Raw genomic sequence first — 23,926 nt, 5'->3', positions numbered from 1 at the left:
CCTCTTGCACACCCCCATCCCCTCTAGTAACCATTATATTCTGAGTTCAAGGTTTGTTCCTACTGTATTCTGTCTGTGTTTTTTTGCTATTGCTGTTACTTATATTCCATAGATTCGTGAAACCATCTGATATCTCTCTTTTGACTTATTTCAACATAATCACCTTGAATGCCATCCTTTTCCCCCCAAATGCCACTATTTTACCTATCTTCACAGCTGTGTAGTATTCCATAGAATATATATTCCACAGTGATTTCTTTATCCTTTTGTCTTTCTTTTTTTTTTTTTGAAGGGCATTTAGATTAGTTCCACATAAACATAGATAAATCTTTTCGTATTGATGCACATAAACATAGATAAATCTTTTCGTATTGATGAGTTCGGTGAAATTTAGAGTGAGCTTTTATATAGAAGTCCTAGCAGGAAAGAAAAGGGGATTTTTCTCTTCTCATCTTTTGCATGAAAACCTACTTCTCTCTTTTTCTGCTTTTGTGAAACAGAATGTGATATCTGGTGCTGCTGTGCTGAAATCTAAGAAAATACCATTGGCTGGTAAGGCCCTTTTCCTGTCCCCTCGTCTAGCATTACTCCTGACATTTATTTTATGAGGAGGAAATGTCTAGACTTAGTGGGAATTATTCCATATGAAAGTTAGCTTTACTATAAGGGGATCTCAGGTAAATCATTTCATGTCTGTCAATTTTAGCAACTCTAGAGGAAGGTTTGAACTTTGTTCTCTGTGAGGACCCTCATATCTAGATTCCTGCCTTTCACGTTGTCATTGCTTCTCTCATGCAGGGGTCATGGCCCAAGTAGCAGTGTCTACCCTGCCTGTCAAAAACGAGGAGTCCACAGACAGCAGGATGGTGGTGACATTCCTAATATCTGCTCTGGAGTCCATGGTGAGATGGCCTTCCCGCTCTATCAGGTGTCCGGCACCTGGTGACTGCTGAAATGACTGTGCTGGGCAACACTTCACTGTCATGTTCGTACTTGATTTCGGTTTGATGTCCTGTCTGTTGGAGCATGTCCTTCATAGAGAATAATGGGTTTGTTATGTAATTAAGATTTTCCCCCTGACATTATGTATGTAACTATATACATGTAAGCTTTCCAGATCTGTCAGTTGAATGAAGACACCTCTGTTACCTTGGTAGAGGTAATTTTTGTTTAAATTCAAAGATAAATCAATAAACCACTCTGAATCGGTTTACATCCATAATGTAAATGTTGCCTTTTGTGTACATTTCATGAGAATTTTACACAACCTCCAAATACCTGATCCCCAAATACTTGTTGATTAAAAGGGGAATTAATAACATTCCAAGAGTGGAGAGGTCTAACAGATTGTTCAGAGGTTCAGAGGTGAAAACAGATCATGCAAAGGTCCTTGAGTGGGAACAAGTTTGGTATTTGCAAGGGAGTGAAGTGCAGAGTAAGGAGAACAAAGAGACAGAAGGCAAAGTTCCAGAGACACATAGTGACCGAATACATTGCATGGGGCTTTGGACTTCTGTCCTCGGTGTGATGGAAGGTTTGGAGAGAATTTCTACAGGTATATATAGTATGTAACATACAATTTATAAGCTGAATCACTTTTAGGTATATAGTTCAGTGGTGTGTAAGTATTTGGTTACTGTGCAACCTTACCACCGCCCATTTTGAGGATTTTTTGTCTTCCTAAACTTCTGCTCCCATTAAATAATTATTCCCCATTTGCTCCTGCTCATCCCCGGGCAAACTAAAGAGTTTGGTTATTTTATTTTAAAATAATTCCATTTAGGAATGCTTCTTAGATTTATAAGAAAGTTGAAAAGATTGTCCAGAGAGCGCCTCAGCCATAACCTACAGAATCGTAACTTGTACATTTGTCAAAAGGAATAGGTCAGTGTTGGTACATTTGACCAATTCCAGGCTATATTCGAATTTCATCAGTTTTTCTGCAAATGTCTTTCTTCTGTCTTGGGATCTACCTTATGCCACCACATCGCATTAGCCATCACCTACATGAGGGCCTTTGGGTTGTCAGTTCCTCAATCTGCCCAAGTTTTTCATGACCTTGACAGTTTTGAAAAGTACTATTTTATCAGACTGCCTCAATTTGAGTTTCTCTGATGTTTCCCTCCTGGTTAGTCCAGGATTATGGAGTCTTGGGAAGTCCACAAAGGTGCAATGTCCCTCTTATCATGTCACGCAGACATTTGTGGCATCATAAAATCAGAATCTGCCCTTGTATATAATTCTTCGTTTTTTTGTTTCTATTTTAGTGCAAAGAACTGGCCAAGTCCAAGGCAGAAGTGGCCTGCATTGCTGTGTATGAAACAGACGTGTTTGTTGTTGGGACTGAGAAAGGACGTGCTTTTGTCAACTCCAGGACAGATGTGCAAAAGGATTTTGCAAAATACTGTAGGTGTTAGTAATTTTTCCCTTTGTACTCCTAACTCTTAAGATACTTGTGGCTAAGACTTGTGTGTTATTTTCTTCTAAGGTCACATAAGCACACTCTTTAACAACGGGCCCTTTGATTTGGCATGTTAGTAAATAGCTACATAACAAGAAATGGTCATTGTATTTTGTAGTGTCCTCAGCAGGTCTCTGATTACAGAATACATTTGAAGACTACATAATTAATTGTCTTTCATTACTAAAGTAATCCCACATTTAAAACACTTTCATTTTACTCCTTCCCAAAGGAAAAGGAAAATAACTCTTCCACATCTGTTAGTATTACTTGAAGTAGTACTGACTATACTCCTCTCCCCTTTATTCACTATGGACTTCAAAATCTACAGCGTGCAGTATGTGTTGCAAGTGTGATGCTCACAAGTGCATCGGCGAGCAGATGCGGCCACTCATGAAGGAAACTCCTCTAGGGAGTTATAACTTTCACTTGCATTATCTCTGCTACTGCAAGTTATCTAGCAATTGGTAGTAGTCCCTGCAACCAAAAAGGAAAAAAAAAAAAGCTAGAAAGGTGTATCAGAAGGAATATGTATCTACCACGCCATATATCTGCCTGTTTATCCATACATCTGCCTCTGCTGTCTAGAGAGAGAGATATCTCCTACGGGGTGTATGTAAGAGAGTTTTAAAAACAAAATTTATAAATTTAGAGACCTAATTGTCTTTATTAAATGATTATGAATTGGGCAGCATGCCTCTGGATGTAAAGACAGTGGGAGGGGATTTATAGACAGAACAAAGATGGGGCAGGCTATTAGCCAAAGAGAAGATTATTTGAGGAAAAACCACCTTCCTGGGGGGAAGTCAGTGGGGCCTTACACAGATGACCTGGCTAGTTCTTATTAGGAAACTACAAAGTAATTGGAACAGATTATACTTTCTGGAGGAGTTAAAACTGAGATAGGTGGGTACGGGTGCCCCAGTAGAGGACTCCATTATGACTTTTTTTTTTCTGTTTCTAACAAGGAATACAGAATAATTTCCTTTGTGCCCCAACACTTGGCAAGAGATGAATGTCTTTTACTTATCTTACCGATGTGCCAACTTTTAGCTTTATTGATTTTCTCTATTTGTCTGTTTTTTTTTGTTATTTGTTTCTTCTCTCTTTTTAATTTTCTTAAATTTAACTGCTTTTCTAGCTTTGTGTGTGTGTGTGTGTGTGTGTGTGTGTGTGTGTGAAGATATATTTATTTATGCATACAAGAACTAGGGTACGGACCAGAAGTACAGGGGTGAGAGGATTCACCAGAGACAGAGTGGGGAGCAGAACAGACAGAGCAAGTGAAATACACTGCTGAGGGGAGCAGCAGGCTGGACAGGGGAGATCTGATGTGCCATGTGGGTCACCTCCCAGGCTGCAATAGCTTCAGGTAGCTTCAGAAAACTGAACTTTAACCCCTTGCATCACCAGGGAGCCCCCTTGAGCTTCTTGATTTAGTAGCTTACACCACTATTTTTAGTATAAATTTGAAGTTAGAGGTTTCCCTTTAAGTTCTGCTTTAACTGCACCCCTGAGACTTTGATATTTTGTGTTTTCATTATCATTTGGCTCAAAATATTTTCTAACATCTCTAATAATTTCTCTTTTGGATGCTTGCTTACTTAGATGCTTGTTGCTTAATATCCTGATACTGGGGATATTGCTGGTTATTGTTTTCAAATGAAATGCCATTATAGGCCAAAAGAATAATTATAATCTTTTGAATTTATCAAGTCCTAATATATGACTTAGCACATAATTTATGTTGGTGAATATTCCATATGTTCCAGAAGAGAATTTTGGATTCTGCAGTTAGTAAACCAATTAGGTCAAGTTGTTAAATAATGGTATTTAATTCATCTATATTATTTCTTTTTTGCATACATATTTTTTTTAAGATTTATTTGTTCATACAGAACTGGGGTACAAGCCAGAGGTTCAGGGGCAGCGAGAGGCTTCACCAGAGACAGAGTGGGGAGCAGAACAGGCAGATCTATGAAGTACACTGCTGAAGGGAGCAGCGGGTGGGTCAGGAGAGGTCTGCCACGCCATGTGGTCACCTCCGGGGCAGGCGGGAATCGAACTCATGCAGAAGTGGCTTTAGCTTCTCAGTGCTGTGCTTTAACCCACTGCGCCACCAGGGAGGGCCATGCATACATATTTTACTGACAGAAGTGTATTTAAATCTCCAATTATATTGCATATTTGTCTGTTTCTCCTTATGATTTCTACTTTTTGCTCTATGTATGTTCCATTCAGGAATCAGGGTGTTTTTACAAACATACACATACACATTTTATATTATCATGTCTTCCTGATGAATTGATCCTTTTTTCCTCATAAGATGTTCCTCTTTGTTTTCATTTACACGCTTGATCTTAGCGTCTGCTTCATCTTATATTAAAGTGGACACACCACATTTCTTTCTTGTGATTAATATTTGCGTGATATATCTTTTTTCATTCATTTACTTCCAGCCTTCTGTACTTTTATATTTAAACAGAGTCTTGTAAACTATATGGGTCTTTTTTTTTCTTAAAGTAAATATGAAAATATCTGACTTTTACTTGATCATTTTTTGTCTATTTCCTTTCAATGTGAGTTTAACACTGAGATATTTCTTACATTACATTTTATCTTTTCTGTTCACTTTTTAGCTCTTTGATTTTTATTGGTTGTCTTGGGATTACATAAAATGTGCCTCCCTAACATGTCACAGTGAATCTAAAATGAATATCTTAATTCTGTATCTATAATGTAAGAGTATTAAATCATTTAATTCTGTATACTTCCCTCTAGCCCTAATATGTTGTAAATACAAAAGTTACCTTATTATTGCCTTAAGCAATTACTTTCCAAATTTTTAAGCCCTTTATATTTAACCTACATGTACCATTTCTAATACTCTTTATTCCTACTAGTTGATCTTAATTCCCATCTGGAATTATTTTCTTTCAGTCTGAAGAACTTTAGCATTTCTTTAGTGTGAGTCTGATGATAGCACATTTTCTCCGTTTTTGTTTGTCAGAAAGTGTCTCTACTTTGCCTTCTTCTTTTTTTTTTAATTGTAGTATAAAAACCCTATAACATAAAATTTACCAGGTTGCTGTAGATTCATGTTGTGAAACACATCTCCAGAACTTTTTTCATTTCTGAAGTCCTATTTCTTAAACTGCTTCCAGCCCCTAATAATCACCATTCTACTTTTTGCTTCTATGAATTTGACTACTTTAGATACCTATGTATGTGGAATCACACAATATTTATATGTACAGTTGTATATACAACTTTTTGGCTGGCTTAATTCCCTTAGCATATGATTTAGGCTTATCTATGTCATAGTATACAGCAGAACATCCTTTTTTTCTAAAGCCATAGGTATCTATCCATTTATATGTATCTATCCATTCATATGTATCTATCCATTCATTCATATGTATCTATCCATTCATCTATTGATGGACATTTGGATTGCTTATACATTTTGACTTTCTTTTTTATAAAGATTTATTTATGCATACAAGAACTGGGGGTGTAGACAGAGGTTTACGGGTGAGAGGGTTCACCAGAGACAGAGCAGGGAACAAAACAGGCAGATTGACTGAAATACAATCTGCCTGAATGGAGGGAGCAGTAGGTGAGACAGGAGAGGTCTGCTGGGACATGTGGGTCAGCTCCCTGGCTGAAGATCAAACTTGTGCTGCAGTGGCTGCAGATTTCTCCATAGTACTGACTCTTAACCCCTTGCACCACCAGGGAGACCCCATTTTGGCTTTTGTGAGTAGTACTGCTGTAAACATTTGTGTGCAAATAACTCTGAAACTGTGTTTTCAGTTTGGGGGGATATATATCCAGAAGTGCGATTATTGGATGATAAAGTAATCCAATTTTTGAGGAATCTCTGTGTTGTACCTTTTTATAATCCACTAACAATGGACAAAGGTTCCACTCTCTCCATGTCACCCACTGTCAATGCTTGTTGTTTTCTACATGTTTGATAGATGCCGTCATAGTGGGTATGAGGTGTGATTTACATTTGCTATTTCTCTGACTATTGGTGTTGTTGGCCAGTTTCATTCACCTTTGGAGAAATGTTTATCCAAGTCCTTTTCCCAATTTTAAATTGAATCCTTTAATTTTTTGTTGTTGTAGGAGTTCTTTGTATATTCTGGATGTTAACCCCTTATCAAATCATGATTTACAAAAGTTTTACAATGATATTCACAGTTTTATGATTTGCTAGGCCTCCCTGGTGATGCAGGGGTTAAAGTCTCAGTGCTGGCAATGCGCCAGCCACTAAGGCAAGAGTTATGTCACTGGCCAGGGAGCTGACCCGCATGGCTCTCCTGTCTGGCCCGCTGCTGTGCTCCCCTCAGCAGTGTATGTCAGTACATCTGCCTATTCTGCTCCCCACTGTGTCTCTGGTGATCCTCTCTGCCACCCCCCTCTAGCCAACACCCCAGTTCTTGTATGCATACATAAATAAAAATAAATCTTAAAAAACAACATATGATTTGCCCACATGCAGTAGGCTGACTTTGGATAGTTGATCATGACTTTCCATACCCAAAAGTTTTTAAAGTCATTTTGCTTCCATTTGTCTATATTTGCTTTTGCTTCTGCTGTAATATCCAAGGAATCACTGCCACGTCTATTGTGATGAAGCTTCTGCCCTGTTTCTCTCCCCCCCCCCCTTTTAGGATTTTTATAATTTAAGGTCTTATGTTTAGGTCTTAAATCCATTTTGAGTTAATTTTTTATATGGTGTAATATAAGGATCCAACTTAATTTTTTGCATGTGGTTATCCAGTTTTCCCATCATCATTGGTTGAAGAAACTGCCCCTTCTTGGCTTAACAAGGGCTTGGGAGCTGTAGCTTTTCAGCTGGTCTGCAGAGCTGTGTCAGCCGCCTCCTAGTCTGGGCAGCACTAATCCAATATGCCTGTGGGGGAGGGGTGCCTCTTGCTTCCTCCTCTCCCATCTTGCTGACATCACTCTGAGGCTGTTTTTGAAGAATATTTGTACTTGATCAGAATTCTAGCTTGACAATTTTTTCTGCCTGAAGAACTTTACTTTCATTCCATTACCTTTTCTGGTGTCTTATTTTAGATACAAAATCAAGTTAGAATTTTTTTTTACCACTTCTTTTTTCCCCAGTTTTATTGAGAAATAATTGGCATACATCATTGTATACATTTAAGGCATACAAAATACAGTTTGATTTACATGTTGTGAAATGATTACCACAATAGGCTCAGCTAATGTCTATCATCTTATGTAGATACAATTAAAAGAAAAGCAAGAAGAAAGGAAGAAGGAAGAATTCTTATTTTTGTTCCTTTGAAGGTAATGTATCTCTTCCCCTAGCTCTGTTTAATACTAAGTCTTCCACACTTGGTCATAATTTGCTTATTTGTGGTCTTTTTTGTTTTTACTCTATGGAACTGAATCTGCAGGTTGATATCTTCATCAATTTTGGACATTTTCCATTATCTCTTCAAGTATATTCTGATCCATGCTCTATTTCACTTACACATATAGAAGAAAACTTTATATTGTCCTATCAGACATTAAAGCTCTGTTCTTTTTTATTCTTTTCTCTATTCGAGCTTCAGATTAAATAATTTCGACTGACCCTTCCCTTAGGTCACTGATTTTCCTTCTGCTGCACCCAGTGTACTGCTGATTCCATCCTGTGAGTTTTTATTTCCAGTGATTTTTTTGTTTCTAGAGTCAGAGTAGTCTCTTCCCTTGGTCTCTGTCTCATGCCTGCAGTAGGGGCTGCTCCCCTACTCCCTGGCACGTGTGTCATCATAAGAGCTCCCCTCACCTCTCAGGCTTAACTCCATGTGACCAGGAGTAATTCTTTCCTTAAGCCTTCCCTCGCGGCTCTGGCAGTGGCAGCTGGTTGGGGCGCTGGTCCTGAATGCATTCAGTGGTGATGGTCTTCTGGACAATGTCTGTTACTGCTATACTGCATAGCAAATAACATTTTTTTTTTTTTTTACAAAATGCTTTCCTTCCTATTACTAATATTTCCTATGAGAATAATTATTTCTAGTTCTTTGTCAATAAATACATTTCAGGGCTAATCATAATCTTACCTTCCTGGGTGTCTTGTCCTTTGTTTATTAAAGTTCTTGTCTTAAGTTTGTTTCTCCTTTCTGTGCCAGAAACTCGCCCATTAAGTAAGTATATCCATGCCCAGCACTGACCTTGTGCCATCATCTGTTTGCAGGTGTTTCCGAAGATCTGCCTGAGGGGGCATCGCCTTGCCCTGCAAATGGGATGCATATCCTTGCAGAAGAAACAGAAATACTCAGGAAAGCCGTCGGGGACTATTTCTGCTTATGCTATGGTAAAGCTCACTTGAAACATTCAGTCCCTGACGAGTACACTACCAAGTAGGTCAAAATGATCACTTTATTGACATAACTACTTAGAATGTCTCTAACATTTTAAAACCCACGTACTCATCCAGCGTGGGACTCTAGCCCTTAGGCTGGCCAGCCAGTGCAGAGAGAGGGACGCGGCCCAGAGGATGCTGTTGGGCCAGTCGAGGTGCAGGTTAAGCGTGCGCTCTCAGCATCTCCTGGCAGCAGCCAGAGAAACCTTGGGACGCTCTGTGCAGACGGGAGACACCAAACTGCAACTTGAAGAGAATGGGGAAACAAAGGTCAATTTCTTTTCTTTATGTGAAGATTTAAATGAAAACACTTTTTTTTTTCTTTTGCCTTTGGTTGGGAATTCTATTTTATTTTTAGATTATATACTTATGCATACAGAACTCAGGTAAAGGCCAGAGGTGCAGGGGTTGAGAGGATTCACCAGAGACAGAGTGGGGAGCAGAACAGGCAGACTGAGGAAGTACACTGCTGAGGGGAGCAGCGGGCAGGTCATTAGAAGTCCATGACACCATGTGGGTCACCTCCCTGGCTGGGGATCGAACTTGTGCTCTAGCAGCTGTGGCCAGCTTCATAGTGCTACGCTGTAAACCACTGTGCCAGGAGGGAGGGCCCTGGTTGGGAATTTATTCACCTGTGATATAGAGGGACAGGATGCTGTGTGCTTTTAGTATCTCCAAGCCAGATGTCACCAAGCTGTGATATGAAACTGGTTGGCAGGATTTTATACTCACTAAAAAATGAGTAAGACCAAGTCTTTAAAAACCAAAATGAAGCTAAATAGCTCAAATACCTTATAGTATCCCACTGTTACCACACGAATCTAGCAGTAAGGACTCTCCAGAGCTCAGTTCTTGTAAAAATAAAACCTTTGCACATTCACCCCACAAAGAGTGGAGATTTCTTAATAAACTACTCACACTTGTAATTGGCCATATTACCTGAGCTTGATTTTGTTGAATAACCCAAGGGGACCCTCGGCTTGTCCTCTGCTGATGTGGATGTGTGGTTTAGGTTAGAAGACCCCCTCGTCCCGCAGGCTGCACTGATAACCCTTCACTTTTTCCTTTCCCAAACTCTAAACTGGTGTCTCTGGTTAACCTGACCATGGTATTGCATCTTTCTAGAATCCCATCCACTTTCTATTCTAAATTTTGAATAGTCAGCTAGTTAGCCATCTAGTTAACCAGGTTTTTGGCTACTAACTGGTTATTGGGTCAGTTAACTAGTCACCCAGATAATTAGTCGGTCGGCCTGTTAACTAGTTGGTTCGTCTCTTGACTAGTAGGTTTACTAGTTAGCTGCCTGGTTAACTAGTTACTCTGCTAGCTAGTCAGCCAGCTAGTCAGTCAGCTACCCTGGAAATGACTTCTGTTATTGTCAACACACTTCATCAGAGAAACCCGCCAGAGCCTGTGGGGCACCAAGCTGCCAGGGCATGTGTCCTGATGCAAATGAAACATCTTACCCCTCTTCCAGGTAAAGCCTTAGGCACAGCAGCCGTGGTGCCTGTTCCGTACGAGAAGATGCTGAGAGACCAGGCGGCTGTGGTGGTACAGGGGCTTCCAAAAGGAGTTGCCTTTCAGCACCCTGCGAACTATGACCTTGCAACCCTGAGATGGATTTTAGAGAACAAAGCAGGGATTTCATTCATTATTAACAGGTGACAGGCTCTATCTCATCATAACAGCAAGTTAATTTGGAAATAAACTGATGGCTTCTTTTCAGTGAGTTTGTTTATTATGTCCTGTTACATTTTAAAGTGGCTATTCAGATTTTTGCTCTGTCATTCTTATGTGTTCACAATGGGTAATAGTATCGGTTTTCTTGCAGACCTTTCCTAGGTCCAGCGAGTCCACTAGGTAAGTGACAGCATCTCATACTTGGTGACTGACTTGGCTGCTAAGCCAGTTCTGCTTTTCCTATTTCAAATGCCAGTTTGGCACATCCTCAAGTTTATTTATTCTCGGCCCTCTCCGCGCTGAGGTGGCGGCCTCTGACGTTCTGAAGTATAAAGGACACGGCTCAGGGAAGGGCAGACCCGGCTGAGGTACAGCCCTCCCCCCAGCTCACCTGCTGGTGAGCCTCAGTGTCCCCACCTTCACGGAGGGCAGTAGCAGCCCTGCCTTACCCTCTTGTATAAGAGCTGGAGGATTTGGGGGGCACTTCATGTTGGACCGCCAGGCTTTGTTAGGTTTGGAAGTGGATCTGAGCGGCCATTTCGTGCTTCTGAGACACGTGGTCCAGGAGGAACAGGCCCCTTCAGTAGAGGGTGAGCTGTGTGCCCGCGGGACCTGGAGGAAAGCCCCTTGAGTCCCTGGCAGATTAGACACGTGTGACAGTGCACTTTCGGAGGAACTGGCTCTCAACATAAATAGGGCCTGCACTAGGGGATCTCCCAGAAAGTCCCCACCAGGTAGTCTGGTAGTCTGACGCTTTGTGGAAAGGAGTTTGAACCCATCTTTGAGAACCCAGGGCCCCCCCACAATCTCCTTATGATAATGAGCATAAAGGGAAAATAAAAGGAACGTCAACAGAGCGATTAGAGACCACCTGTGCCCACTTTTCTTTCCGGATTTATTTTCATTTATTTATGCATATAAGAACTGGGTGTAGGCCAGAGGTAGGGAGAGTGAGAGGATTCACAGAGACAGCTTGGGGAGGAGAACAGGCAGATCTACTGAAATAAACTGGTGAGGGGGCCGGGGGTGAGAAAGAAGAGGTCTGCTGTGCCATGTAGTCACCTCCCTGGCCGGGGATCAAACTGGTGAGGCAATGTTGGAGGTAGCTTCAGAGCACTGGGACTTTAACCCCTGCCTCACCAGGGAGGCCTCCCGTGCCCACTTCTTATTATCTCAAATTCTTACTCTGGAACATAGTCGAGCCACAGCCATTCATGAAAGACCAAGTCCAAAGAGAATGTCATGCTGAGGCTGCAGAGGTAGAGAAACAAGATGGCGTGGGCAGATGTGTGGGGCCAGGTTGCACAGGGCCCAGGGCTCACTCCCCGGATGCAGGGCACCCATGTTCTGAGTATGGAATGCCCCACAGCAAAGATTATTTCTGGAGCAACTGTGAGTTCCTGGAGTCTCACACTGAAGTATGGGGGAGCAGGTAGAGGGGGGTGAGTGGGGGTGATCTGGTAATGGTCATGCTGGGTGTCTTTACTTTCTTTACAGAATAATAATGATTCCTGCTGACACTGAGTGCTCATACTGTGCCAGACATTGTTCCAGGGAGTAGATAGTGCATAGATTAGTGAACCTCACCCAATTACTATTTTCGATGAGGAAACTGAAGCATAGGGAGGTTTAATAACTTGTTTGAGGTGGCTCCAGCCCCAGGCTGCCTGCACGCAAGGCCCAGAACCCTGGGCCTGACACGGGTCCATGTCCCCCTGCCACCCTGTGAGTTCTGTTCTCGTCACATCTGTTTCACTTTATCTTTCTCACTGCTGTCATATTTCAAGGCATGGAAAGACACTCACGTGTGTCTGCTTACCCCTGCACAGGTGGACCCGGCGTGGTGACAGGTGCTGAGGGCTCAGTAACATCACCCAGTGAGAGGTAAGGGATAATAAGAAAATCTGAGCTGAACTCCAAAGTGTTGAGATTCTAGACTGCGAAAAGGCTTCTGTGTAGCATTTGACATGTATTGCGAAGGGTTACTTTACTGCCCTTCTTTATTTTGTTATATATTCTTATTTAAAAATGTGTTTGGGACTATAAAACTATATTCCACTGACACCCTTAGTTCTGTAACAAATTATTACAAAAGTCTATGTTAAAACTGAGGCCCTATTGCATCAGTTTGAGGGCAGGGGGTTTGAAGCCGGTTGTCCACGTGCCCGTGGTAGTGTGTCACCTTGCTGGCCTTGACCAGGGTTCCCTTCTCCTTTCAGTTGTGGCCCCATCAGTGTGAAAACTGAACCCATGGAAGATTCTGGTATGTATACTGATACTTGTAGAATCAATTACTTAGCTGGTTATCCTTTTTTTTTTTTTAAACTAAAATAAGGGAGGAGGGGTGGAAGGGAGAGGAGACTCTTAGTAAGCCAGGAAGGGAAGGAAACTTCTGAAACTTGAAAAGATCTATAAAAACTCCACAGTGAGTTCTCCCTGGTGGCGCAAGGGGTTAAGTCTCAGCACTCTGAAGCAATCCACAGCCACTGTGTAACATGAGTTCGATCCCCGCCTGGGGAGCTGACACACCTGGCACGGCAGACCTCTCCCCACCTGCCCGCTGCTCCCCTCAGCCGTGTATTTCAGTAGCTCCTCCTGTTCTGCTCCCCACTCTCTCTCTGGTGGATCCTCTCCTCCTGCACCTGTGGCCTGTACCCCAGTTCTTGTATGCTTAAATAAATAAATCTTTTTTAAAAGAAATAAATCTTTTAAGAAATATGTAAAAACTCCACAGTCAATATCATACTCAATGGTGAAAAACTGGAAGGCTCCTTAGGTCAGGAGGAAGGCAAGGGTGCTTCACTGCCACTCCTTTGCGACCCTGTGCCGAGTGTCCTAGCTAATGCAATAAGACAAAGACATAAACGATACACTGGTTGGAAATGACAAAATAAAACTTTGCACATGACAAGATTTTCTATATCAAAAAATGTAAAAGGAGGCCTCCCTGGTGGCACAAGGGGTTAAGTCAAAGCACTATGAAGCTGTCAGCAGCCACTGCAGCAGGAGCCACTGCAGCAGGAGTTTAATCCCCAGCCAGGAAGGTGACCCACATGGCACAACAGACCTCTCCTGTCCTGCCTGCTGCTCCCCTCAGCAGTGTATTTCAGTGGATCTTCCTGTTCTGCTCCCCGCTCTGTCTCTGGTGACCCCTCTCATTCCACGCACCCCTTTGGCCTACACCACAGTTCCTTATGGATTTAATAAGTAAATCCTTAAATAAATGATCAATAAGAACAAAAAAATAAAGAGATACTTTAACTGAGGTCTTACTTGCAGAATAAACATGTTTTATGCAAGTATTAGAAGAGAGCTTTCTAACTCATTAATATCAGATACTATGATGTTGCTAAGTAGCTGTATTTGTGGGTAAAATATGATTTTAATTATATGTAAATTAGAACCTGACTGCAAAATGGGTAAAAGATCTTGAAGACACATGTGGAATGAGGACCTGATTTACAAATAGAGCTGTGTTTTCAATTTTGGACATATTTTACTGCCTTCCTGCACTTCTGGTCATTTCTAAATGTTCTACAATAGACACAGCACAGGACAGTGTATATTAAGGGAAAATCCCTCTTTAACAGATAAGAATAGTTGGCCCCTGACTCTTCCCACTCTTCCAAAAATCAAAAATGGCATTTATTTAAGCAAAAATGTTAAAAGGTTAAAATAGGAAAAGGGATAGAAAATGCTTCTATCAAGGGATAGAAAAATGCTGAAAGTGGAAAGGTTAGAAAACCAACAATAAATGAGTATATAACATCAATATGCAGCGCTTGGAGGATGAAAAGAAACCCAGAATGCCTGCAAGTGGGTGAAGCCAGCACCAACTGATGCTCAGAAGAGCAACTTAGAAACGTGAAACCACCCATTCAGAAGTCAAAATCTGAGATAATCCCAAAGAAAAGCAATATTCAACACGAAGAAGAAAAGGTATAAAATAAAGGAAAATAGAGACTTTAGCCAAGGCAGACGCCAAGTTGGTTAAGGCTGACGGGTGCCTTTGTGCGGAGCTGCCTCCTGGGTCCTGGGGGCCCCTCCTTGTACACACCCAAGGGTCCTCCCACCACAACCCACCACATCCGTGGGTGCTCATGTCACCCCCATCCACGTGTGAACACATGCATGGCAGCACCACCTTAAGTCCGAGTCTGAGAGAATGGCGCTAGTTCGCTGTAGCGGCTCTCAGTAAACCCGACACAGTCAATGACAAGACACGAGCTAAGTGTTTGAGCCACACAGAATTCAGCTGTGGCGACTTCCTCCCGCACGTGACCAGCCTCACATGTTTCCGCTTAGCTTTGGATGCTTTTCAAAGCTCAGAAATGTCCGGCCTGTGCCTCAGATGGTTACCAGAGAATTTAAAGAACCCCCCCACCCCAGCTGAAGTCAGTCTCCTCTCAGATGCTGGGGGGCTTAGCGTCCCCCAGGGGCCTTCGGGGGCCCACAACCCCTGTCTCCCTCCTCCCCAGCTGTTGGGCCAGATGAGTTCTCCCACCTTAAGACTCGTGAAGCGCCAGCAGGGCACAGAGCAGGTTCTATGATCCGGGCAGACTGGAGAAGGAGTCCGGGAGCCCTGGGTGTCTTTTTCAGGTTTTTAGTGACGTTTCTACACACCTGTAGCCAGGCAGCACGTGCAGGCCAGGCCGGGGGCGGAGCCAGGAGGCTGGGAGCCCCTTCACCCTTTCTGGGCTCTCTGGCCTTCTCCCTAGTCTCCAGGGGCCTCCGCGACGCCGGACCCCTCTGCCTCCTCCGCTGGGCCGCTCTGCACGCTGCTGCTGCCTGTACAGGCTCGGCCTCGCGCCCAGGTGCGCCCATTACGCATGCCCACACGTACCCGGAGCCTCCGTCAGGCGCGCGTGGAGGCCCAGGTGTGGATCATGCATGCTGAAGGCCGGAGGCCGGAAAATCCTGGTCACTTCATTCACCCTACACTAGGCCTCTTTTGTTGAGACTTCTCTCTGGAGATGTGGTTTCTTTGAACAAAAATAAGCTCCCCGTTAGTGGGCCTTTCTGCTGTGGGTTTCACGGTGCGCTAGGAGCGCTTCACAGCCGCCCACAGACAGAGCAGGTGCCGCGGCGGTTCTCGGCTCTCGCTCTGCCCCTCCCCACCGCCTGCCTGTCTCGCTGCCCCTTCTTCCTCACTGGGAGGAGAGGCTGAAGTCTGTGTCCAAACATGCTACATTTCTGCATTGTCGAATCCAGCTTCCATTGCCTGGATTAAAAATAATTTTTCCTTGATAGTTCAGCTGTCACATGTTTATCAAATGCTTCCGTTAGAGTCAACTTGGAACTTGTACATTAATTAAAACGTCATTATATCGGGCTTCCCTGGTGGTGCAAGGGGTTGAATGCAGCATTGTGAAGCTAACCACAGCCCCTGCAGCATAAGTTCAATGCTGGGCCAGGGAGCTGACCCACATGGCACAGCAGACTTCTCCTGTCCCACCCGCTGCCCACCTTAGCAGTGTACTTCAGTCAGTCTGCCGTTCTGCTCCCCACTCTGTCAGCCCCCACACCTCTGAGCTGTACCTCAGTTTCTTATATGCATAAATAAATAAATCTTAAAAACAACAACCAAAAAAACTTAAGACAAATTAAGGACATAAAATATTTTCAGAAGACCCCTCAGAACTTATAAATCAATGTCAACAGTGAGTCCTAGACTTCTGATGTTATTAACAACCGGGGTTAGATTATATAGGATATACATACATTATATATATGTATGTGTGTGTGTATATATATATATATATATATCTCATGCATAATGTGTGTATATATAGACACAAACACACATATATATACACACACATATATATGTTTTTGAATCATCATAATTTTTTAATCACCCCAAAACCTAGTGACTGGATACACTGCTGTAGTCTTTCTCAAAGTCTGTGTTGGCGGCCATGCTGGCCAGGGCCCGATGGTCTGAGATGGCCGTCCTGGGCCTGAGGCCTCAGCTGAGGGCCTCCGTCTGGGGGAGGTAGGCCCTGCGGGTGCACCGGCACCTCCACCAACACCAACACTGGTGCCCAGGCCTGTATCCCATAAGCTAAGCCAAGTCATGGAGAGGGAGCCGTAACTTCTAGAAGACTAGCTGGAAAGTGTCCCTGCAGACAGGCGCTCATACCGGGATGCGGGAAATGTGCTTCTAGAAGACTAGCTGGAAAGTGTCCCTGCAGACAGGCGCTCGTACCGGGATGCGGGAAATGTGCAGCTAGGTCAATCTACCACAGTTTTTCCTGATAAAGGCTTTTGGCTCTACTCATGCAGTTTCCTGGGTTTTGAAGTCCATAATATTGGAATGGGTCAGTTAAGATTATACAGGTCAATCCAGGACCCATTGTGGCAGAATATTTACAGTATTTCTCAAAAATGCACATGTATAGTCTGCCATCTTGAAAAGGAAAAATTCCCCCAACTGGAAACTAGACTTTCTATTTCCTTTCTTTTTCTCTCTTCTTTCCTCCTTCCCCTCCTCTTCCTCTCCTTCCTTCTTCCTTTTATATTATTTTAATTTATATTACTTGATTATAAGATTGCTATGTTAATCAAAATGGAGACTAGACATGATATTAGCTGTTGCATTTCTCTGTAGGGTTTGACCTAACACGTTTTCATAATTTCTTTGCGTTCAAAGGCATGTCACTGAAAGGAGCAGCTGTGTCAGTCAAGGAAGAATCAGAAGACCCTAATTACTATACATATAATATACAAGGTAATACCATTTTAGAATCATTTTCCTGTCCAAAAATTACTTGCCATGGAAAATTTTCAGTGCTACCCATCTACAAAGCAGGGAAAGACTGAGAAAGAACCATGTACATCTCCTTGGAGTCTCACATACCACCACACAGCATAACCTGTGCCATCATAAAACAGACCCTGTTTGGCCCAGCTCCTATAAAGGATTTTACTTGAGTCTGTCTGTTATACCCTGTCCTCCCTGTGCTACTGAAACAACATGAAATGTTAAAGATGGAGATGAGAGTTAAAATTCTGTTGCCCATTCTCAGTGGTAGTTTCTTTATTGACATTCAGTGGACAGTCTCAAAATGAGGACCCTTCTATAGGGGGAAAGCAGGTGGGGAAGAGGGTCTCTATTCTTTAAAAAATGACAAAGCTGTAGAAAACAAACTGGAACTGTTTTATCTTTTTTTTTTATTACAAAGAACTAATGTTTAAAAAAGATTTATTTATAACCTTTGAAAAAAAAGATTTATGTATTATGCTTACAAGAACTGGGGTGCGGGCCAGAGGTGCAGGAGGTGAGAAGATTCACCAGAGACAGCTGGGGAGCAGAACAGGCAGATCTACTGAATTACACTACTGAGGGGAGCAGCTGGAGAGACAGGAGAGGTCTGCTGCGCCATGTGGGTCAGCTCCCTGGCCAGAACTGAACTCGTGCTACAGTGGTTGTGGATGGTCTCATAGTGCTGCACTTTAACCCCTTGCACCACCAGGGAGGGCCTGGAACTGTTCTAGATTCAAGGAGGCTCAGGAGATATGAACACTGGAATAAATACCTGACTCCAAGCTGGATTTGCTACTAACAGAAAAGCTACAGAAGAAAAGCTTGGGCAACCGGCAGGAGTGAGGTGCAACTGGCAACAGGCATGTTGTCTTGGTGTGACAGCATATGATTTTTTTTTTAAAGATTCATTTATTTATTCATACAGAACTGGGGTACAGGCCAGAGGCTCAGGGGCGGTGAGAGGCTTCACCAGAGACAGAGTGGGGAGCAGAACAGGCAGATCGACGAAGTACACTGCTGAGGGGAGCAGCGGGCGGGCCAGGAGAGGTCTGCCTCGCCATGTGGTCACCTCCGGGGCAGGCAGGAATCGAACTCATGCGGAAGTGGCTTCAGATTCTCAGTGCTGCGCTTTAACCCGCTGCGCCACCAGGGAGGGCCGACAGCATATGATTTTTATAACTATATTGTGGTCACATTAGAGAACATCCCTAATCTTAGCAGTCACTGGATGTATTACAGATAAAGGACATGGTGTCTGTAACTATTCCAGAAGATAAGGAATGTCTCTGTAGATAGAGACATCCCTAGATGGAAAGACATTTATTTCTATCTATATATCCACACAAATGTTTAGAGGGAGAGGCAGAGAGACTACAGTTGATAAAGCAAACAGGTAAAATGTTAAAGCTATGTTATCTGAGTAGAGAGTATATGGATCTTCTTTGTCCTGTTTATTTTTGGAGCATTTCTGTAAGTTTAAAATTATTTCCAAGGAAAAAATGTTCGGAGACATTTTCTGAGACCCTTGAAAATGAAGAATAACTAGATATTACATGATAATAAAGAATAATGGTCCACTGGGGTAATGCTGATACTTTGTAATGCTGAAGGATAGGGGTGCTGTGTCTCATTGTCCATGCAGAATTTGCACATTGGGTTCCAGAAGGTCTGAAGTTTGCATGAAGCAGCGGGGAGCTGGTGGCTAGGCCTGTGCCGTGGCTCATCACACCAGCAACCTGCTCTGCGTGTGTTTGAGGTTTTTCTAAAGTGCAGGCAAAATAAAGAGAAATTGTAAAGAAAGGATAATTTGTTTGGATTTTATTTCAAGGAATACAAGTAGTCCAGGTACATCCCTGTATGGGTCTTGAGCTGTTTACATTGTTCTATTTTTAATGATTTTTTTAATCTGTATTCCTGTCTTTTCACTGTGTTGTTTGTTCCCCTTCAGGAAGCCATTGTTCTTCGTCAAGCCATGAAGCAATAGAAATGGAATCACCAATGGAAGGTTAGAAACATGAAGCACTTTATCTCTTTTTTTTTAACTTTAGTTTTTTTAGGGAACACGATCATTCAGACGCAGGTCTGGCAATCAAGAGGTGACTTCCTAGCTCTCCCTTTTAATGTCAGCAACTCTTACTTTCTGATCTGCTCTCTGTTTCTACTTAAACACCTGAATATAAAGCTCTACCCAGTGGGGTTCGCTGCTTTCCTTCATATCAAAATTCTTTTGAACAGAGGTTGAATAGAATTGGGGTGTTTTTCTTTGTCTTATTTTGTTTTAAATATACTTTTTAGAAATTCTTGAAGTGGCGATCAAATGTGGTGATACTTCCCTCTATTAATATGTAACTTTTGAGTGTCATGTGTAAGAGCAAAATTCCTGTTTCGGTTTATATGTCCAAGGCAGGAGAAGGAACATTTCCTTTCCAGACAGCCAGGCAGGGAGCGTCTTTTGTCAGTTTGCAGGCAGGATGACCTCCCTACTAGGAAATAAAATTACTATTAGTATTAATATTTTTGTCTACTAAAAAAAACCAAGTAATTGTTGGGGTTTTTTCTCTACATCGTGGGACTTCTCCCAGGAATGGAAGTGTGGACATCTTCATTAGCTACTCTGACTTGGGGGGCTTGGAGTTCTTTGTGGAGGGTCATTCCAACACCCATCTGAACTATCTGTCCAATTCCCTGAAACCTAAAAGAACTTTGGTAGACTTTATCTAGAGAACGAACAACAGTACTTCAGCAGAGTCCAGTCAGGATTCTGCATTCACTGAGGCAGTCATTTTAAACTTAATTGCTTTAGACAAGGGAGGCCAGTTCACTGTCATTATTTTACATGTTTACTTTCCTAAATTGTTTATTTCTTATTGTGGAAAATACCACATAAAATTTTCCATCTTAACCAGTATTGAGTGATTCAGTAATGTTTAGTGCAATCACACTGTGAAACAGATCTCCAGAACTCTCTCACCTTACAAACTTGTCCCCACTGAACAACAAGGCTCCACACAGCCCCTGGCAGCAGCCCTTATCCTAGTCCTCTGTGTCTGTGGAGTGAGCCCTTTAGACGCTATTGTGAGTGGGAGCACAGTTGTCATCTCTCTGTCACTGACCATATCCTCAAGGTTCAGCCATGCCGGAGTGTATGACAGAATTCTTCCATCCTTTGTTTATTTCCTGTTTCTTTACTTCACTCTCTGACCTTTAGATGTGGGGGAAAACAGACATTTTGAATTCAGCCTAAATCTCTTCCTCCCTATTACCATTTTACTTTTGTTAAAGCCTGTCAAGATATTGTGCAATTATTTTTTAATGGGTAAATAGTATTATGAATACTATTAGCTCAAATAAAAGGGTATTCTCTGTCCATTAATGTGGGTAACTGCATTATTTGTTAATATCTGAAAGTTTCTTCTCTCCCCTTATCTTTTATAAGATGGCCCTTTGAAAGGTTATCCTTTGTTATCTATTATTATCTCTTTTAAAGTTAAATTTACCTTTATATTTATTAAGTATGAAGTCTATTTTAAATGTCAGGATAAACTACTTTTTTGCTTTAGAAGCAGTAAAATGTTGGAACATGAGGATACATAATAATGAATGTCATTTTAGAAATTTTTTTTTCAAGATTCTACTCAGCTTGTCTCTTCAGGAAGGAGTGAGGACCCTGAATCTGAGGTGAAAATTGAAGGTTAGTTGCCAAAGCCTTGTCATACGCCCATGACTAAGTATAGTTTTCATCTTTCTTAAGGGATATTTTTGGGGAGAAATCTGAAATGGAAACCTGTGTTCTGTTCGTGTGGTTACAGCTGGCCATGTTCCCAGCCAGTCCCCAGTGCATCCGGTTTTTAAACAGCAGATCTAAGCCATTCACTTTGGCACTGGCCCAGGGGACCCAACTGGGTGGGAGAGGAAGAAGGACACAGGCAGGGTGGGGGGTGAACAGGGGCAGCAAGGGAAGGCAGACCAGTCCACTCAGAAACACACTCCCTCTAGGGCCATGCTTGATAAACAGAAGCCAAAAGAACAGCTGTCCCCCCCACCCCCCACCCACCCTTTAGCGAGCTCAGCAGGAATGCCACCATTGGAGGAAGTAGAGTTCCAAGCATGGTTTAGTTAGGACTTATTTTTTAAGATCCACTGTATTTTCACTGAACTATTTAACTAAATGACCTGTAATCTTTTTGTTTGTTTGTTTAAAAATCACATCCTTTACAGTTCTTTACAATTAAAAGATTTTTGCTTTTTCAGGGACATAAGTAAAACCATTTATCTTGGAATGTATGGGTTTTCAATCCACTTAGTTAAAGAATGTGCCTATTTCTTTCATGTGATCTATTCAGTACTCTACTAAAGAATATTTTTATCTCTTTATGCTGGACTAGGCGCTCCTCCATGGTCCAGCTATAAAGCTTCAGTGTTATTGGGGATATAATAATATCTTAGTATTTCACCTCACTCACCTAAACAGACATGACTTTGAATTAGTAAAATCTGAATTATAAAGTAGTATTAAATAATTTCAGTTTTCTTTTCCCCATCTGAAACATGATTTAATACGACAACAGTATTTGGATAATAGAGTATAAGCTATAAAATAAACATCCCCTTGAAGTTGTTTACTTTTTTTCAGCTCGAGAAATCCTTTTTGTTTGGAGATACCACTTCACATGAAACATCATGGGTCTGACCTATTTTTCTATGAGTTGGGGAACTTTGAGATTTAATGAATGTTCAGACTGATACAATTCTTCCATTGTATCTCATTCATTTGAGTTGTAAAAGTGGTTTCATCAAGTTGATTATTTTAAGGGGAGGAGATACCTCTGTCGTCATTATTTATAATGATTTCTAATAGAAAAGTGGGTGCAATTAAAGTGTCCTGCAATCAGAAAACAGGTGGTGGTAATGTGTTTGGAAAGATGGCTGATGGCACACCTAGTGAAAAACAAAACAGATTCCAGACAAGTTATAAGTACAAAGGGAGGAGGGACAATAAGAAATCACAATTCATGGTAGAAGATCAGTTTTCTTTAGAAAAAAATATTCTATAGAAAGAAAAGGAAGTAGAAGAAAATAGGAAAACAAAACTCTAACAATGGTATTGGGGTTATGCATGACTTCAGTTTTCTCCTTTTATTGCTTGCTTTTCCCTGGTTCTCCACAGTCAGCATATATTACTGGAGTGTGACGAGGAAGCATTCAGGTGTCCACTGGGCCTGTGTAAACGGGCAGCGTTTTGGTGGAGCCAGACCTGATGGCTTTATCAGGCGTGATGTGGCGATACCATCAGTGTAACTAAGGGAGACGCCCCTGACCCACAGCCAAAGGCGTGAATTCGGGGCAGATTTTCCAGTAGTGAGCAGCTATTTGTACTTGAAGTCAGTGGGGCCTGAGTAGCTTTGTGGCGTGATTATTTACACGGGAGTTTCAAAGCCATAAAGCCTAGTGTGGCATCAGACACCACCATTCTGAACCGCGCAGTGAGATTTTTGTTTTCCTAAAATTTCCATGAAAGGAAACCCTTAAAGTGCTTAAAACTTTTTTGAGGTGAAATTTACATAGCATAAAATTAACCATTTCAGAGAGAACAGTTCCAGTGGCTTCAACACATTTACAAAGTTGCACAACCAGCGTCTCTCTAGTTCTAAGACATTGCCATCACCCCAAAAGAATACCCCCTACCCAGTAAGTAGTTACTTCCCAAGCCTTCACCCACAGCCCCTGACAACTACCAGGCTACTTGGGCACGATGGCTTATACTGTTATACTGCAGCTGAATGTTCCTAAATTTCTGAAAATTCAGCCCGTGCTTCTGATCAAAGTGGCACTTTCACCTTTTTAAGGAGAAACTCATTTTCTACAAGTTGTAAATTTTCACCTCTGTTTTAAGGAAACTCCAATTCATCCAACCTCACAAATTCTGCAGCAGGTGTTGAAGATCTTAACATTGTTCAAGTGACAATTCCAGGTATGAAGTTTTATCTGGCCTTACCACAATTTATGTTATATTTCATTTTACCGGTGAATTTTTTTGGACATGTTATTTTTGCTTAGTTCACCTTCTCTCTGAGGAATGACAATCGAGGGATATATAATAAGCTGCAGATTGCCACACAGCCAGTATCTTCCCCAGAGCAGACACTATTATTCAGAGATGCTGCTAGCTGCGACTGGCATGAACTGGAAAATCCACACCAGGGCAGGCAACTCCCAGCACCAGCCACCAATGAATTAGAACTGGCCACAGAGGTGAAATGGGCTTGTACCTTAAGCCTTTCTTTTGGATATATAAAATGTATCTGCAGAGACACAAAGAATCTAGTAATAGTTCTCCAAGGAAAGAAGCAAGGTTGAGTCAGGAATGGGAGAGATTTCACTACATACTGTTGTATAGCTCATGGATTTGGAACCATGTAATTAGAACAGAATTTTTAAATATTGAAAAATCTCCCTTCCAATCTCATTTCATTATATTTCTTATACATATTAGATTACAGTGAAAGTGGGCATCCCTGTCTTGTGTGATATTGAAAATTTTCACTAACATATAATGCTTACATACAACAAGTATTTAGAAATTTAGAGTTACTTAGAAATTATTTAGAAATTTCTCTGGTCTCTGTAATGA

General features: G+C 41.9%; 1 protein-coding gene across 3 annotated transcripts in view; it reads left to right on the top strand.

The window, feature by feature from the left end:
• The window catches only part of LOC101629321 (general transcription factor II-I repeat domain-containing protein 2), a 33,721-nt gene that overhangs the window by 4,519 nt on the left and 5,276 nt on the right, over window positions 1-23,926 (top strand). Inside the window, exons 2-13 of one of the 3 annotated variants that reach the window (XM_012729216.1) lie at window positions 501-552; window positions 799-902; window positions 2,268-2,406; window positions 8,682-8,801; window positions 10,327-10,510; window positions 10,681-10,709; window positions 12,359-12,413; window positions 12,749-12,792; window positions 17,182-17,259; window positions 19,244-19,300; window positions 20,924-20,986; window positions 23,189-23,266. In XM_012729216.1, coding sequence (XP_012584670.1) covers window positions 804-902; window positions 2,268-2,406; window positions 8,682-8,801; window positions 10,327-10,510; window positions 10,681-10,709; window positions 12,359-12,413; window positions 12,749-12,792; window positions 17,182-17,259; window positions 19,244-19,300; window positions 20,924-20,986; window positions 23,189-23,266 — 946 coding nt within the window. In that variant the 5' untranslated portion in view covers window positions 501-552; window positions 799-803. The remainder of the gene's footprint in view (window positions 1-500; window positions 553-798; window positions 903-2,267; window positions 2,407-8,681; window positions 8,802-10,326; window positions 10,511-10,680; window positions 10,710-12,358; window positions 12,414-12,748; window positions 12,793-17,181; window positions 17,260-19,243; window positions 19,301-20,923; window positions 20,987-23,188; window positions 23,267-23,926) is intronic. The other 2 variants (XM_004688310.2, XM_012729217.1) reach the window with 2 other exon arrangements.

Source organism: Condylura cristata, unplaced genomic scaffold (assembly GCF_000260355.1).
Source record: "Condylura cristata isolate star-nosed mole 26May11 unplaced genomic scaffold, ConCri1.0 scaffold00024, whole genome shotgun sequence".
Classification (NCBI taxonomy): Eukaryota; Metazoa; Chordata; class Mammalia; order Eulipotyphla; family Talpidae; genus Condylura; species Condylura cristata.
The sequence above is the reverse complement of the archived record's forward strand: the minus strand, read 5'-3'. Positions and strand labels throughout refer to the sequence as shown.